At 33.0% G+C, this 17,947-nt stretch overlaps 1 protein-coding gene across 1 annotated transcript in view; it reads right to left on the bottom strand.

Moving 5' to 3' along the window:
* LOC118198817 (40S small subunit processome assembly factor 1) overlaps positions 1–17,947 on the bottom strand; it is a 45,582-nt gene that overhangs the window by 19,492 nt on the left and 8,143 nt on the right. The window contains exon 3 of the mRNA XM_085810392.1: positions 484–666. Within this exon, the coding sequence (XP_085666518.1) occupies positions 484–666 (183 nt within the window). The remainder of the gene's footprint in view (positions 1–483; positions 667–17,947) is intronic.

Consider the following 17,947-nt stretch of genomic DNA (forward strand, 5'->3'; position numbering starts at 1 on the left):
CAGTAACTGACTGGAACAATTATCTGCATGGAAGTTTGTACTCATAGCATTCTAAACAGAACTTCCAGTAAAATTAGAAAACAACAAAAGCCTTTTTATGAAATATGTCAAATACAGACTGTTTATAAATAATGAGGTTTTAGTTCCTTCAGAATTCCAAAAGAATGATTGGTGCAACTCTGGCAGTATCTTAACCAACTTTCATGGTTGATGGAATAATACATAAGAACTTTATAGTACAACAGTGTTTCAGCTTGTCTTTTTACACAATTAATATTAATCATTTCTAAAAAATCATATCCATTTTAGTTTATTTTTAAAAAGAAAATAATGCTTGGTTATTAAATTAAAGTTTGTAAGAAATTTTATTTTCTTACATTAAGAAATATTTAACAAAAGAAATACAACATACACACATAATAAAAGCAGAAGAGACAGAAAAACTGCCACTGATTAACTAAATTAAGTACTCAAACTACATACTTTAGCACCAAGTCTAATAGCCATGGCCACTTTAGATTTTATTTGCTTTTCTTTCTCAAATCCACTCAAGGCAAATCTCATTACTTCATAACGAGCTTTCGTATAATTGAATAACTTGGGTTTATTCGATGATTCTCCAGACAGCTGAGGTTCTTCAGCTGGCACTTCATTTCTGGTTTTATCCTAAAAATAAAATAAAATTAAAAAATAAATAAATAAATAAATAAATAAATAAATTTAGATATGAAAAAGATACATTCCTTGTGTATTGGATTAAGGAATAATTCCTGCACATTTTTGTTCAACTTGATTGTAAACATAAAAATTACTTCCAATCAATCAATAATTTATCTCTGTCACTGTTGAAAACTTCCTCTCATCGCGCAATAAGCTTTTTGATGCCTTGGTGACAGAAATTACCTAGTTTTGACTCATAGAATTCAATCACCAAAACTTTCAATTCCATGTCACTATTGAATGATACATCCTGTAAGCACTTGAAGCCAACTGAAAGACTCAAAAATCTGATTGCATCAAATAGATAGAATGTGCAGGATGAAACAAGAAGGCAGCACTTTTCAACTTTTCATACTGGCAAATTTGGCAATGTGAGGATGGCTATTGTCATGTTGCAGAAAGCCATTTCACGTACTGAGTTTTTCACCCTCCCCCCGTTGTCGTTTGTTTGCTGAAATGCTTAGTTGAGTTAATACAGTGAATTAATGCACACTGATTTCTTGGTTGCATTCAAACAGTTCACAGTCTTATTTTGTTTTGCTCACAGAGTTGTTTCTTTGCTTGCCTAAGCCAGAGGTTGGCAAATAGCGGCCTGCTAACAGTTTTGTAGCCTGCCAAGAGAGAAAAAACCGCCTCGAACTGAGATTACCTTCCTGTGCGCAACTGAAGATACATATCGTATTTTCCACTAGAACAGCCACATCAATACATACACACAGTATAGACATGATGTGCAATGCTTTTCAAGTTAATTTGACTAATTTCAATTTTGTCTTTGCAACAATAAACATATAAATTCCCAACTTTAATGAAACCATGAACCATCTGGAAACAAGTAAAATCAGTGATGAATGTTGTGTGTTTAATGAAGAATGTACAAACAAATATTTCTTCCATAATACTAGGAATAAAGCAGTGTGTTTACTGATTGAAAAAATTACATGAAATGATAGCAGCGTTTAAGGAGTACAGACTGAACTGAAATGACACCATGAAATATTAAATGAATTGAATAAAACTGCCACTATTTTATTTAATTTATGTTTATTGATTTCTATGATACAGCTTACACCTTTTCTGAAATATGAAGTTGACTAATGAATGCAATCATTTAAAAAAGTGCAGCCCTCTGCTAGCCCCCGCTTCCACAAATTGGCCCCTGAGCACAAACACTTGCCCTTCCCTGGGCTAAGCCAATCTTATTGATGCTTCATTTTGACATAAATGCATCATTTTTCATCACCAGTGACAATGCAGTAAAAAAAAAAACATTGTTTGTGTTCATGTATTGAATGATGTTGAGTGAGCAAACTGGTAACGATCGTGGACTATTAAATCACTGATTTTTATTGTCTTCACTTAAAGTGCCAAGTTTCTGGACTTTCCCCACTGAATGAAAGAGTTTCACTATAGTATTTTGTCACAATCCATCTGTTTTGCCAATTCTTCAGTCATCTGACATGGATTTTTGCAAAATAATTCAATCGCTCTTCATCAAACCGAAGCGGTCAATTGGTATTCTGCCCTCGAGATCAAAATATGAAAACCAACAGCATCATTCCTTCTCCATATACAGCTCAAATCTCATGACAGCTTTGGTGGTCTTAACAGCTTTGGTGGTCTATTCATCCTAACCTCAGACAACAAGCTGGCTGCATAGTTAGCATTTTTATTTTTCCCATGTGCAAAACATGAGCTAATTTGTTTTAAAAAGTCTTTCATGAGAATACTTTCCTTGGACCTCCTTTGTGTACTTTGCATATTCAAATAAACTAACATTCTGCTTTTAAGATCTGAAAGATATAAAAATCAATAAAATTAAAAAATTAATACCACAATTTCTGAAGAGTAAACAATTAAAAAAAAATTTGCTTCTGCACTGTATTTTTGCACGAATTTTTAACTTTGTAAAGAGTGCTCATGAAGTACTCCTCAGTCTAATTAAATATATATATACTTTGAAAGCTTTCATGCATGATGTGTAATATCATTACACGAGAATTATTATACTGTTATGCTTATGGAAGACTTTGATCTAGAAAAAATAGGTTAGATTCTGTTTTCATTACTTGGCAAAGATGTATAGGTCCTTATGTATTATCGCAACCACCTCAGTAGAAGTCGTCAAATATTCAGATTGGACCAAATTCTGACAACCACATGCATAACAATTCTTCAGGCAACTATTCAATTTAGCCACACTGCCATTTTCATATGCCTTCTTTTTCTTGTATTCCAAGTTCCAACAATTTTTTATTAACAAATTGTGATATTTTTTTGCCTGAAACTCAACCTTAAAATCTATGCCTGTGGAATTTGCTACCAACTGAAGAAACTGCTGTAAAATTTCTGCAGGAATACAGTATTTTGCTGCAAAATCACTACAGAGAACAATTGCATAAAACTTGTAAATGTGATAGCCAGGAAAGTTCCGCCAGATCAAAAGAAAGAAAAATAAGCTTGTAAGTGATTTTGGGGTTAAATACCTTATTAGAATGTAAAATATATATGTAATGAGTAAATTTTTGCAACTGAATTGAATCATGATTTATGTCATCTTTCTTTTCATCTGTAAAATCACCAAACTGCATGAGTGTCGTTGCTCTAACATGCAAGTACCAAAGTGTAACTATGAAACTGAAAAAGCGGTATACAAAATGCAAACAGAACAATTTTAGGTACACAGTTAACAGAAGATTGCTATGCTTACATATAGTTGTAATAACTAGTCAGCTATTTATTGGCAAATTATCATCAATGGAAATGTATGGAAGTTATTATTAGTAAATTAATGCTAACAGAAATTAAACACCAGGCGACCAGTTAATATACAAATACCACTTTTTTTTGTAATAAACACTGATAAATTATAAAACTTAAACAAATTATTAATATTTAAATAAGAAATTTTTAAATAAGGTTAAGTCCATAATTCCTTTTTGAAGTGCATAGATAAGATAACATGTATTTCCATTTTTATGTTATTATTTTTGTTTCAATTAAAATACAGTTTATTGAGATTATTTATTTTTGTTTTAACTGTTTTATTGCATTTTTGTTGCCATTTTATTGGGGAGGATATTAGACGTAAACAGGAATGGCGCCAAAAAATCGCCAAGGGGTGCCCTGAAATATATTTTTACCACAAATGTTTCTGCAAAGCATTAGACCATTGGTTATCAACGGGGGCAGTAAGAGGATGCTGAGAGGCGGAGAGCTTGTTTTGGGCGGTAGGGGGCAGTGGGTTTGTTCTAGACGATATGGGGGGGGGGGCGATGAGCATGATTTGGCATTCGAACTTAATTTTAAAACTCCCAAAAAATTTATTAAATTAATTAGTTATCCAGTTTACACCATTTATACCGTCAATAAAACAAACTTATGCAACTGCTTTTCCGCGATCCCTAACAGCACAGTGCACACAACAGCTATTTCCATGTCCCATTAATTGCAGCACATGCGGTGAGCGTCCTTACTGTTAACATGCATCCGGTTTGTGAAGGAAGAAAAAATTATTCAAGAGATGCTTTTTGCAAACAGCTTGATTTCAGATCCTAAAAGCGAATCTACTTTTAATATAGGAGAACTCCAATTATCCGAATCAACTGAGACCGGATCCCATTCAGAAAATCAAAAATTAGGATAATTGGATTTTTTTCTAGGAAAGGGTCTATGTACATTTAAATTAATTACCGTATGCTGAAAATGGGAGAAAAACTATGTTTTAAAGAAAAAGAGGTTTTCATTAATTAAAATGAAAAGATCATACTTTTATGTACATGTTATATAGTGTACTGTACACAGGGTTCATAGCCACATTTTAGTTAAAAAAATAAGCACCTATAAGCACATTTTAAGAACAAAAATAAGCACCTGTCTAATGACATTATACACAACTGCATAACCTTAAAAATTAGACTCATAATTTAAAATATGAGAAATGCAGTATTTATTAAGAGAGAATAAGCATTACCTCAACCATGGAAAATAATTACTTTTTTTTTTCCTTTAAATTTTAAATAACAGTTCAATTTACAGAACTAGTTTACAATGAGAGAAAAAAAAAAAAAAAAAAAAAACTATGCAAAACTAAACTATATTACAAGATTTAATGATGAAATTTCAGTTCAAAATAGAGAAAATAAATAATAATAAGGCATATTTATCGTATTTGCTTGGAACCTAATAATAAATACAATTTATTTTTCCACTCATATTAATATTTAAATAATTTAAATCTAAATTCTGAACATTTTCTAAATTTTCATTGTATACAAGTTTTCCCTTAACAGATATTGCAAGCAAAGTAATTTAAGTAAAAAAGAGGAACCAGATATTGCAAGCAAAGTAATTTAAGTAAAAAAGAGGAACATTTCTGAAATCAGAAGACAGAAATTTGCTTCATGCAGTCATTCTTTAACAGTAAAAGCTTAACTACCCGCATACTTGGAAATTGGCGAATATTTGGACAGTCGAGCGGAACTTGAAAAAGAGGAGCGGAGGGAGGGGGATAGACTGTAGCCATTCTTTAGATTTTCCCGCTAAATAAATGCTTTTGACATTTCAATATGTGCATCATATAAAAATAAACCAATGGAACTGAAAAATATTCTGCTTAGCAAGCACAGTAAAGCTCTTTTAAGTGTTCATAAAGAAATCTCGGACAGAACATCAAAATTAATTATCTCTACAAAATATCGCAAACATTATTGCGCAATACTTGTGCCGTAATTCTTCCCTATGTGATATTACACAATCAGAATCAACAGCTGCCAGTATTGGGAGAATAAAGAACTAAATACGAGTAAGTGGGTGTTTTTCATTCTAATTTTCAACAGACGGCGTTAAATTTCCGGAATAGAAACATTCTTCGCTTGGGTTGGTAGACCGCAGAACTTTTAGTCCTATTCAATCCAGATTGAAAAGTGACAAAAAAAAAAAAAAAAAAAAAAAAAAAAAAAAAAAAAAGTCCGTTGCTTGTTTTGCAGCGAACTTGTAACAGTTTCAATATTCGAGATTTTGCGGAGAAGGGGAGAACCTCCCAATCTTCGTACTATATAATGTATTGGCCAAAAAAATGAAATTATTTTGACTATTCGATTACTTTTCCTTTATTTATTTAAGCCATTCCGAATATTATTCCTAAAAAGTTAATCTGTGTTAAAACACAACCATTTTTGGAAGTTTACTATGCTTCAGCAGTTACTGCAACTATGTTATTATAAACATTCATACGTATACTCATAATATAAGCATAATGATCATAATAAACACAAATATGAACTGATCAAGCGGAACGAGAATGCAAATTATTAAGATCTGGATAGAAATTCAAACATGTGTAGTATTTGGGTGGGAGGAAAAGAATGCCGAATGTACCGAAATTTTCTACTGCTTTCGCAATTCTTTGACCAATAGAACGACGGGCACCTGTCTGTACTCTTCGTGCACACCAAAGGTTATGTTAATGCAGAGAAAGGGGGAAAAGCTGTTTCCGGGAGTATGATTCACTCTCTGACATTCCATATTAGGAAGAAAAGTTGTTTATTTCGTTTCGGCTTTGGTACGGGAAAAATAACGCGCTCATTAAAAAAAAAAAAAAAAAAAGCACTAAATAAGGGCTTTAAAGAAAAAGTAAGCACTTATAAGGGCTTTTATATTTTATTTTCAAATATAAGGACTTATAAGCATTTATAAGGACCGCTACGAACCCTGGTACAGTACTTACAAGTGCTGAAAGTCATGCTGAATATCTGGGTCAGTGTAAGCTGTTTAACCCTTTGAAGGGCACCGGTATATAATATATACCAGTTGTTTGTCAATTTTTTAATGTCCGAAAAAATGCTAATTTTTCTACACCCAAAAGCTATAATCGTAAGTGTCTAGTGTTTGCTTTTGATTCTAAATGGCAACATCACCCTATGAATGCTCAGTATTTTTCAGTTATGAAATTAATATACCTCGTCCCAAGGTATCATGTTGGAAGACTAATAAATTCTATTAGAGGAAAAGAAAAAATTCAAAATCTGCAAATACATGATGTACACATGCTGAATCTTACATATTTACTTCATTTCAGTCAGAAGTGATAATTAACAAAAGATTATTTATATGATTTTAAAACCGGTATATAATATATACCGGCGCCCACACTGAGGGTACCACGCCAATAGATGGCAGCACCAGTCTTCTCCTTTTCTACTTTGCGACACGACAGAATTTCTTTATTATTATAACAGTTTATGGTGTATTAATTTTTCATGTTTAATTTATAAGTCGTTTAGGATTAAATAGTATGTTCATGAAGGAATGAGGAGTTTACTGACCCTGTGCTAGGACTGAATACAAGTATAACAGTTTCATTTATTCTTTGTGTACTCAGCTCAAGTTTCATGAGTCTGCGTTTAGTTAAAAATTTTATTTCAGCATTTATCCCTTTCCCAAGAGAAAGACTCATCGATTTCAAAATTGCCATCTGGGGTCAAAACTTTACACAATTGTGGGGGTTAAATGTGGCATGCTAGCCCCTGAAAGACACCCATTGCTTCGTGTTCTCCAAAATCCTAAAATGCCAGGAAAATGAAAAGAGGTGATTGACAACCAATTTGTCATTCGGGAGTCACGCCTTCTTCCCTTTGTGAGGTGTGATAAGATCATACAAAGGGAAAGCTCGCATAAAATGGAAATGTACTTAAGTTCTATCTCATAGTGTAATCACAAAAACTGCTGGTTTGAAGGAATGCTTTTATTCTTTAGGGAAATTCTTTTTAATTTTTTGTTAATTTCAGATGAAAGACTAGAGAAATTTGCCCTCTGGTTGCTACAAATAGGTTGTTTCCAAAATAAATTTTCACAGTTGTCGAAAGGAGGAAAAATATTTCTAAGGCCCGTTTTAGATGCCAAAATGTTTAGATGCCACGTTTATCCAAAAGTTGAAAAGGAGCCCCTAGGAAGCCAAAGGGGTTAAAAATTGGAATAAGAGCCAAATAGCTTTGAGGTGTATCAAATAATAATATTGTTTAACAGCGTTTCTTCCTGAACAAAAAGATATATTACAACCTATATTTACAAAAAATAAAAAAGGGACGCTTACGGTCCTCAATCATCTAAAGTGTGTACGCGTGGAAGGGGGGGATTCTTCATATCATAGTATGAAGCATGGATTTTTTCCACATATCATCTAAAGCATAAAATACAACTTCAAAAATGCAGCATACTTTCTCAGCTGAGTCATAGCGTTTCATTCTTCAATTTTTTAAATTTTCGGCTGAGTTACATCTGCTTGTAATATTATACTAGTTCAGTTACAGCATGATACGATTTATGCATGCAGTGTTATATATATATTATAAAATAATAATATTGAATTTAAATCATTTTGAAAAGCTTTTTACCCATATTTTACGTAAGTATGTTCAGCTGGGTTGCATCCTCAAAGTGCATAAAAACATAAATTTTATTTTAAAAATTTCAAATTTCTACCGAAATTTTAAAACTTTTTGTCTTCAGACTTACATAACTATATTCAAGCACTCATCACTACAGAAGCACATAAAAAGTATGCAAAATTAATTTAAAAAACAAAAATTAGCAGTTGGCAGCTACCTGGAAAAAAATGTCTTAGAGGGGCGCCGGTATAAAATATATACCGGCTCTTAAAATTCAGGATTTTGCTGTAGATTTTTTTTAAGTCTCAATTCTGTGTCCTTAGGGTCCATAAGTTGTAGTTCATGCAAAATTTTACTACAATTTAAATTATTTTATATACCGCCTCTCAAAGGGTTAACGAACACCGTACAATGCAAGCTGTTTAATGGACACTTAAAATTTCTTACTGTTACTTGCTTTAAAGTAGGAGTCTTCAACACATCATGCCTGAGGGCCACATCAATAAATTCACAAAGACCACGGGCCACATATGTCTATCAAAAATAGTGTAGTCTGAAAATTGATATAAAAAAGGGAGGTTTGTTTTGCAAGACTGCGTTTGATTCTACGCGAAGAGACAGACAGGGGTGTTTGTGGGACCCCAAAAAATCCCATGAAACTTTTACGGACTTACTACTGACATTTTGGAGTTTCGAGAAAGGGGGGGAGAGAAATGAAAAATTACAATTATGAAGTATTGAATGACCTAATTATAAAAGTTCAATGAATTACTTTTTTTGCAAAATTAATAACCATAAATTTTCAAACATATAAACTACTACATTTTATGTAAATATTTTAAATTACCTAAATTAATTCTTTAAAAAAATTATCTAATTTCTGCTGCTATTTTATTTTCTGATGTTTGTGGGCTTGTTTTTCTTTTGTGGTGAACTTTATAATTGCAGGAAGGTTGACTTTTATTTTCCTCATTTACAGTTGAAGAAATTTTCCTCGAGAACTGCACATGCAGAGGTAGAAGCAGTTTGCTTTTCTGCTAATGTAGAAGGTTTTTCAGAGACTTTTATAGGTGACTCATCTGAAATACATGTTTTTAAGTCCTCTTGATATGTTTTCCAACTTCTGTTCATATTCAGTAAGAGATCTTTGTGAATTGGATCAGTCATTGGATTTTTTGAGCCATATTTTTCACATGAGGTTTCTTTAGAAGCCATTAAATCATATTTAATAGTCTGCACTGCATCTAGGGAATCAATCTTAAGAGAGGTTCTATAGTCAGTGACAAGTGTATCCATTAAATTGAATGCACTTGCCACTAATGGGCCATGGAAGCAGCTAAGGCAGGCTTTGACCAATTTAGCCAATGTAAGATACTTAGCCAATGTAGGATTTGTGATATCATCTTTTCAATTAAAAACTTTAGACCAATATTTATCAATTGTACACTTGACTTGATTTCCACTTTCATCAGATGTGTAGAGCATTTCTTTGGTGATATCAATATCACTCTGGTATAACCTTATTTCAGCTTCTACTTTTGACTTTTCATTATCACTAAAAATATGGGACATAAAAGATGATAATTTTTCAAAAGCTAATATTGCACTGGTTTTATCTCTTAGCTCTGGATCTAATGCTGTAAAACTAATTAGATATGAATTTTTAAGGGGTAATTTCTGTTTCATATGCTGTGCTGTATTAGTATAAGCTTTCATCAGAGAAATTTGGAATTCTTTTGCTATTGGATGATTTTTTGATAATTTCTTCTTGAGAGTGGAAGCTTCTGCACCAGTAAATATTACTTTGCTAGGTAGATGGAATTCTGGATTTCTGACATCAACCTTTAATAAATCATTATAAGATGTGCACTCTATATTTTCTGGCTTCTTAAAACAAGAGAAAAAATTTGCCATCAATTTATAAATACTGGAATGTATTAAATGAAGCATTGGTTTTTTTGTTTCAAATAATTTAATATATGTGTTGAACTCTGGTAATACTGCTGAATATAATGCCATATGCAATAAAGTTTTGTTTTGCATAACAAATAACCCATTTAGTATTCTTTTTTTCCGAGCTAAAGCATCCTTTGTGAGTTGTTGGGAATGCAAGCAAGAATAAACCCCTTCAACAATTTTTTTCTGAGCTGCAGAAATATTTCTTTTATTGTATACAGTTTCAACATAAGAAAAATAATCCCCTTTATCAGTTTTATCCAAGTAGTAAAAATAAAATGCAATAAGAGCATCCCACAGATCTTTGATTCTTTCTAAAACACATATAATATACATACACTATGGTCTGGTCTCTTCAAGGGCTTAAGTTTTTTTATGGCAAGGGATTCACAGATTTTGAAAAAATTTTCTCTTTTACTGCAGCTTTTCATATCAAAATAGATGTCATCAAACAAATCTTCTAAGTATCTATCAAAACATGAAGCAAATTTTCTTGCACAGTTATTAGCTGTGTGACATGTGTCACCATCAATATCTAATAAGTGAGGTGCTCTGTTTGATCATAGTCTGGTTTCAACACCCTTTTTTTTTTCCACGCATGGTGTTACATGAGTGCATTAATACACTAATTAAGTTTGCCCATGGAATATTATTATCTTCAATAGTATTAACAACTGCTTTAAAAACAGCTTCTGAAATGCAAGATTCCATCTTTAGAGATGCAAAATGATGAACTACAACTTCATTCTGATTGTTGTCATAAAACTGCACCAATATTGCCAGTATACTTTCTTGAGCATTGCTAGTACTTTCATCCAAATTTAGAGAAAATGGAGTCTCCTTTAAAGTTTTAATGATATTTTCCTTAATAGTTTTTGCGAGCCCATATTTCATCTTATAACATGCAGTAGTCCTGGACATTTCCAATGAGTTTAGTGCTGTCTGATCGCGGCTCAACTGTTTGCAGAGTTCAATTAAATTGGGAGTTACATTGAAAGAAAGAGAATTCTCGGCAATAAACAAAGTTATTAATACCTCTTAGTGTGCTTTTCTTGTCACTATATATAATGGCCGAGCATCAGTCTCCAGTGAGTCATCAGTATTTTTTGAATTAGCATAATTACTTAAAGTCATTGAATGTCTAATGCACTTTGAATATTTTATGTGCGTCACAGTTTTAGAATGATTTGTGAAAGCCTTGAATCCTTCCCTACCATACTTCAGCAGTGAGTTACAAAAAACACAATATGCTTGTCCAGCAACATTTATTTTCTTGCACCATGTGCCGATGGTATCCCCATTACCATCTCTCCGTTCAATCCAATTCCACCTAAATGCATTCCGGACACCTTCTTCTAATTGTATAATATCACTGTTTATATCGAGAAATTTCATAGTGAAATTCTCTTGCGTACATAAATAAAAAAATATTTCAATAAATGAAACGAAAAATTTACACGTGCATCAATAAATGAAACGAAAATTTTACACAGCAGAGAAAAAAAAGTTGAGAAGCAATCAATGACAAATAGCTAATACGGTGAAAAATCCCCCTTCTCTACTTATTGGCGCCATGCCAGGAGAGATAAGACCTTTGAACCCAGAGTCACGTAATTGCACATCTGGTCCAACGAAGTCTCTCCCTTTTTTTTCTGCCGTGCCTACTTGCCGAAAAGAATCCAGAAGAGAATGTCCGAGAACCGGGGGGAATGAGTCATAACTCGCAATAAGGAAAGAACAAAAAAGAAGTTTTCCCCCCTTTTCACGCATTATCACTGCCTTTGGAGAAAAAAAGGAAAAGTTTTCACCACACACACTGACCTTGCGTTTTCTGCTTTCAAAGCAAACAAAATTATTCAGATCAAAATAAATAATTCATTATTATTCCTACTTCCTTTTGAACGACGATCGCCGGAATTTCCGGGAATCGAAGTTAAAAATCCTCGGAATTCCGGGGTTTCCCCGGAGCACAAACACCCCTGGACAGAGCTACAGAATTGTATATATGGTACAAAGTCCATAATCCGGACTCATCAGCGATTTCGGATTAGGGGTTTTTCCGGATTATAGATCATCAATTTAAATCTGGTAAGATGGCATGCAGAAATTATGCGATTAAAAATATGAAACTGTAATTTATGAAATAAAGAGCAATTATGATCTAAAGGGTATCAAAATTTACCAAAAAAAAAAAGTTTAATATTTGTTACTTTATTAAACATTTCTTTCTATGTAAGTTGTTTAAGTTTGTTTTTTGTGTGAATACTTTCTCTTTAATTCTATAAACAGACATAATTTCTTGTTCTGCTACAAAGTTCCACTGTTCAAATCCTGCAATTGCTGTGTCGAGAATACCGACTAACTTGTCAATCAAAAGTTTTTCGTTTTCAATAACCTCGCTATCGGAAGCAGTATTTTCTGGATCTAGAACCATACTACAGATTTCGTCGTCTGTTAATTGATTGATAATTGGGGCATTGTCGTCGCAATGAAAGACTTCCGTTATATCATCTTCATTTATTACCACTTCTCCACATTTCTTTACAAAATCCAATAACTGGAAAATTTCACCTTTATTTTGCAATGTCTGAAAACCTTCAAATTCGCAGCTATCAGCTTCATCGTCCTCACCATGAAACATGGTAACTGGCCATAAATTATGCCAAGTATTTTTTAACATACCTGGAGACACATCCTCCCATGATCTTGTGATGCTCCACATAGCAGATTTTATGCTAAAAAATTTCAAACAGTCTTGAATAGTCTTGCCATTGTTCAAGAAATTTAACATAGATTTTCAAAATGCTACTTTATATTTGCATTTCAGTGCGTGCACTGTTCCCATATTCATAGGCTGAATGATAGACGTACAATTTGGAGGGAAGAATAATATGGATACAATATCTTCCACTAAAACTTTAAGTGAAGTATGCACCGAACAGTTATCAACAATCAGGACTATTTCTGAGTCATCAGGTAAACCAACCGAATTCGAATGTCGCCGAGCCTCGGGTATAAAATTATATCCCAACCAATCATTCATCAATGCTTGTGTCGTCCATGCTCTTTTATTTGCGCAATATATAACAGGGAAAATCGTTACTCCTTTAAATGCTCGAGGTTGTGCATGCTTTTTGATTACGAAAAGTTTGCAGTGTGTTCCTGCAGCATTTGCGAACGTTAAAATTGTTAGTTTGGCTTTGGAATCTTTGACATCTGTTGGAGCCTTTTCTGTAGACGTTGCCAAGGTATTCCACAGTACATATTGCCAGAAAACACCAGTTTTATCAGCATTGTAAATTTGTTCTGGAGATAATTGTTCACTAGTAATGAGTTCAATGAATTCATCTGCAAATCGTTCAGAAGCTTCAGTATCAGCTGAAGCATTTTCACCTGAAATTTTTAATTGTCTTATACCATGGCAATTTTAAAATTTCTTTAACCAACCTGTCGAATAAGTGCACTCAGTGTTTAAGTTCCTTTGTTCAGGAAATATTTCGGCTTGAGCCATTAACATTGAACCCGTTAATGGCACACCCTCGCTGCAAAGCTGTCTGACCCATTCAATCATCACTTTGAGCATAGCAAACACGTTTTCTGTTATTCATTGCATGTGGGGTGTCGGCAGACTAAAAAAATTCAAAAAGTTCCTTTTTCTTTTTGCTTATGTCATATACAGTTGACTTTCCAATGTCATACTCCTCACATAATTTTGAGACGGATACGCCTTTATCCATTTTTTGCAGCAATTCCATTTTTTGTTTGATGGACATCGAAACATGCTTTCGCTTTGTAGATCCTCTGGCAGCAGCAGAATTGGAAACTCTTTTTGACATAATTGAAAGGTTCAAGCTTAATTTTTATAAAATTGCTCTAACAGTCTGCAAAAAATAATAAGCCGGATCCAATTAGAAGATTTAGGAACAGTGCAATCTGCAACATTAACTGAAATGCCTTACAATCAGTAAAGATAATTTTAGCTTAGCTTATATTGTCCGTTATACATTAAATACGCATGCGTAAAACATACCAAAAAAAAAAAAAAGTCTGTGGCTTCGAGGTCCGGATTATTAATCATTCCGGATAATGGACGTCCGAATTACGGTCCCAAAAAGTCAAATGGAAATCGAATTAAAAGGTTTTGCAACATTTTTTAACTAAAAAATATATATCTGACTAAAAATATAAAGCTGATTGTACAGAACAATGTTACAAAATGTATTTACAATAAAAAAAAAGAAAAAACTTACATTACTGGTGGGAAATGGAAGTTACTTTTGTTTCAATGTGAAATTTGACATTGTTTTTGCTTGATTAAAGCTTCAATATCTGGTTTAATCTGTGTTGTTGCAATTCATAAAATTTCCTCTAAATGTCTGTCTGTCAGCAGTGTTCTTGTTTTTGATTTTAGGACTTTCATTTTACTAAAAAAGCTGTTGATATATGTAGGTACTACCAAAGATAGAAGACATGAAGAATGCATGTTTACGAATTTCTGGATCCTTTTCCTCAGTTATGTACTTAATAAAGATAATTTAATCAATAAAAATAATGAAATAAATTAATGTAGGATTAAATAAATAAAAAACATGAAAATCAATTAATATATGTTTTTCAAGAAACTTGCATTTTACTGCAGAGTCAAATTGCAAATCTATAAATTCTAATTGAAGTTGAGGTGGAACTCTTCTAACATCTACTAGAAATGCTAAGGAGAACATTCTGATAAAAATTTGCTTTTGAAATCCTCTTTCAAATTTGAAAATGCATTGCACAGTCAAAAGTCGTTAATTCGGACACCCATAATCCGGAATGATCTACAATCCGGACCTCAATGCTACAAACTTTCTGCGCATGCGTCGCGTTGAGGCATATGCGCATAGGTGTTTACGCGTGCACGTAAGACCTTTATGGCTGCGAATATGCATGTGCGCATGCGCATAATACGTTTACGCATGCACGTTTAATGTGTAACGGACGATATAAGCCAAGCTAAAATTATCTAATTCAGTTAATGTTGCAGATTGCGTTGTTCCTTAATCTTCAAATTGGATCCGGCTTATTTTATTATTTTTATTTATTTAATTATTTATTTAATTATTTTTTGCAGACTGTTAGAACAATTTTATAAAAATTAAGCTTGAACTTTCGATTGTGTCAAACAGAGTTTCCAATTCTGGAGCTGCCAAAGGATCTACAAAGCGATAAGATGTTTTGATTTCCATCAAACAAAAAGTGGAATTGCTGCAAAAATGGATAAAGGAATATCCTTTGATTATCTTATCATTCCGAAATATGTTTTATCAATTTCACGCTGCTCTGTGGAGTAGGGTGGGGGCCACGCGGCGCGTAATGATTTGGAAGTTGATCTGTAAGCACTATCCTTATCTTCAGGGCAGATGTTTTTAATTTATTCGGCTTATAATTGCTTACTAAATGTGGTATTTCCTCTCGATGTACTCCGTCTTTGATATGATTTAAATCAAATGCCTCGTCATTATAATTCGCTTCCGATAGCGAAGAAAGTGACCCAGAGGTTATTGAAAATGAAAACATTTCGATTGACAAATTAGTCGGTATTCTCAACACAGCAATTATAGGACTTGAACAGCGGAACTTTGTAACTAAACAAGAAATTATGTCTGTTTCATAGAATTAAAGAGAAAGTATTATCACATGAAACGAAGCAACTTGCATTGAAGGAAATGTTTAATAAAGTAAACAAATAAATGTTAAGCTTTTTCTTTTTGTAAATTTTGATACTCTTTAGATCATAATTGTTCTTTATTTCATAAATTATGGTTTCATATTTTTAATTTTATAATTTCTGCATGCCATCTTACCATATTTAACCTGATGATCTATAGTCCGGAAAAATCGATAATCCGGAATCGCCGAAGTCCTGACGAGTCCGGATTAACGACTTTTGATTGTTCATAATTATTTAAGTTCCATATTGTAGAGTTCTTCACACGCTCCATCAATTTTGGAAATTGAGTGGAATCCTTATTTAGAAATTGACTTTTCCCAAGAATTAATTTTGTCTCAAAAGCTTTCACAAAGCAATAAAGTAAGCGGTAGTTCAAATCATTGAGATGACCTGTAATATTGACAAGAAATGCAAAACCATTTCTCATCACTGAACTCGTGAATAGATTTCCCTTTAAATTCCATGAATTGTTGAACTTTGTTCTTAAAAAAAAAAAAAAAAAAACAGGCGCTGACGCATCTTTCCTCGGCTCAGCCAGCGTATTTCAGCATAATACACATCACCATATTCAGCTTCTAAATCACTCAAGAACTGTTGAAATTGCCTGTGATTAAGTCCTTTAGACTGAATGAAATTACCACTTTTAACAACAACATTCATCACATATTCAATATTTGAGAAGGACTTCTTGCACAAAATTTCTTGATGGATGATGCAGTGGAAAGTTATCATAGTATTATTTCCACTTTACATCAGATTTGAGTAATGTTGTCACTTCTATTTTCTCTCCACTCATAGATTTAGCACCATCCCTGGTTATAGCAGATATATGACTGAACTCACATTTATCCAAAGTTTGTGTCAGACTCGAATACAAATCTGTTCCTTTAATTGCAATGACACTGGCTAATTCCTCTACTAATTGTGAAATCTCTATCAACGTCACAAATAAAAATGGTTACTTCTGCAGTATCTGCTGATTAATCCATCACTTCAGAATAAAACTTAAATTTTTTTGCATTTACTGAATATATCTGTTGCGAGATCCTCTATGCATCTTGCTACTGTCACACCAGACAAGCTAATATTCGATATGACTTGAGCCTGTGATGGACAAAGCATATCAATTGCACCCTGAAGACATTCTTTTACAAATTCACCATCAGCTAAGGTTTTTCCACACTTAGCAATTTTTTCTGCTATCATGTATCTATTTTCAGATTATTTTTCAGTACACTATTTTCAGATTCTTTACTTGCTGTGGTGAAGAAAGACTGCTGAAAATTTAGTTTTGATTTTAATTCACTCACCTTATCACTTTGAAAATGACCTTCCAATGCAGAATATTTCTCACTGTGGTTAGTATCATAATGTCTCTTAGTGTTGCATTCCTTCATCACAGCTATAATGTCATTGCAAATAAGGCAAACTGCCTTACCCTTATGCACAACAAAAATATAACGATCTGATCACTTTTCTTGAAAAAGTCATACTTTTCTTTCAACTTTTCTTTTCTTTTTGTTTGTTTGTTATCACGGCTTGCCTTTGTGTAATCATTCAAAGACCATAAACACTTCTAAATTTTAGAATGTGAAATGAGCGTGAGTAAATCAGCTTAAAATCAACTGCAGAAAATCTGCTTATTACCAAATCAAAAAGGATGTTTACGATCGCCGTTCCCTTTCACAATTGATTGCAGCATTAAGAGAAATAGAATTATGTTAATTTATTTCCCCTTCCCTCTATAGTAGCGGCACTCTCAAGATAACTTTTGGCAAAGTATTGACGAAAGATTGACATCTGTTGCAAAACCTGTTAGAGATAAGAATCTATCCCTTTTTACGGTCTTGAGATTTTATGCGCAGTCAAATTTTTTATTTTTAAAATTAGATAAGATAAAGCGAAATGTTTGAAAAATTCATTATTTTCAGGAAATTTTATCTCAAATATTATCAGATCATATCAATAAAATATTTTAAATATCAAGAATGAGAGGGGAAAAAAAGTTCCTTTTATGACAAAAAGCTGACAAGGCAATTTTTCTTGAAATCAAAATTTTTAAAATTCTTCAATTTTTCTTCAAATTCAAATGTGGGGCCACTAAAATGCCTTCAGCAGGCCAAGGGTTGAAGACCCCTACTTTAAAGGATGAAGAACCCAGCTCCCGAGCTAA

Source organism: Stegodyphus dumicola, chromosome 2 (assembly GCF_044657685.1).
Source record: "Stegodyphus dumicola isolate Sdum_Otavi_A_Nest chromosome 2, ASM4465768v1".
NCBI classification, from domain to species: domain Eukaryota; kingdom Metazoa; phylum Arthropoda; class Arachnida; order Araneae; family Eresidae; genus Stegodyphus; species Stegodyphus dumicola.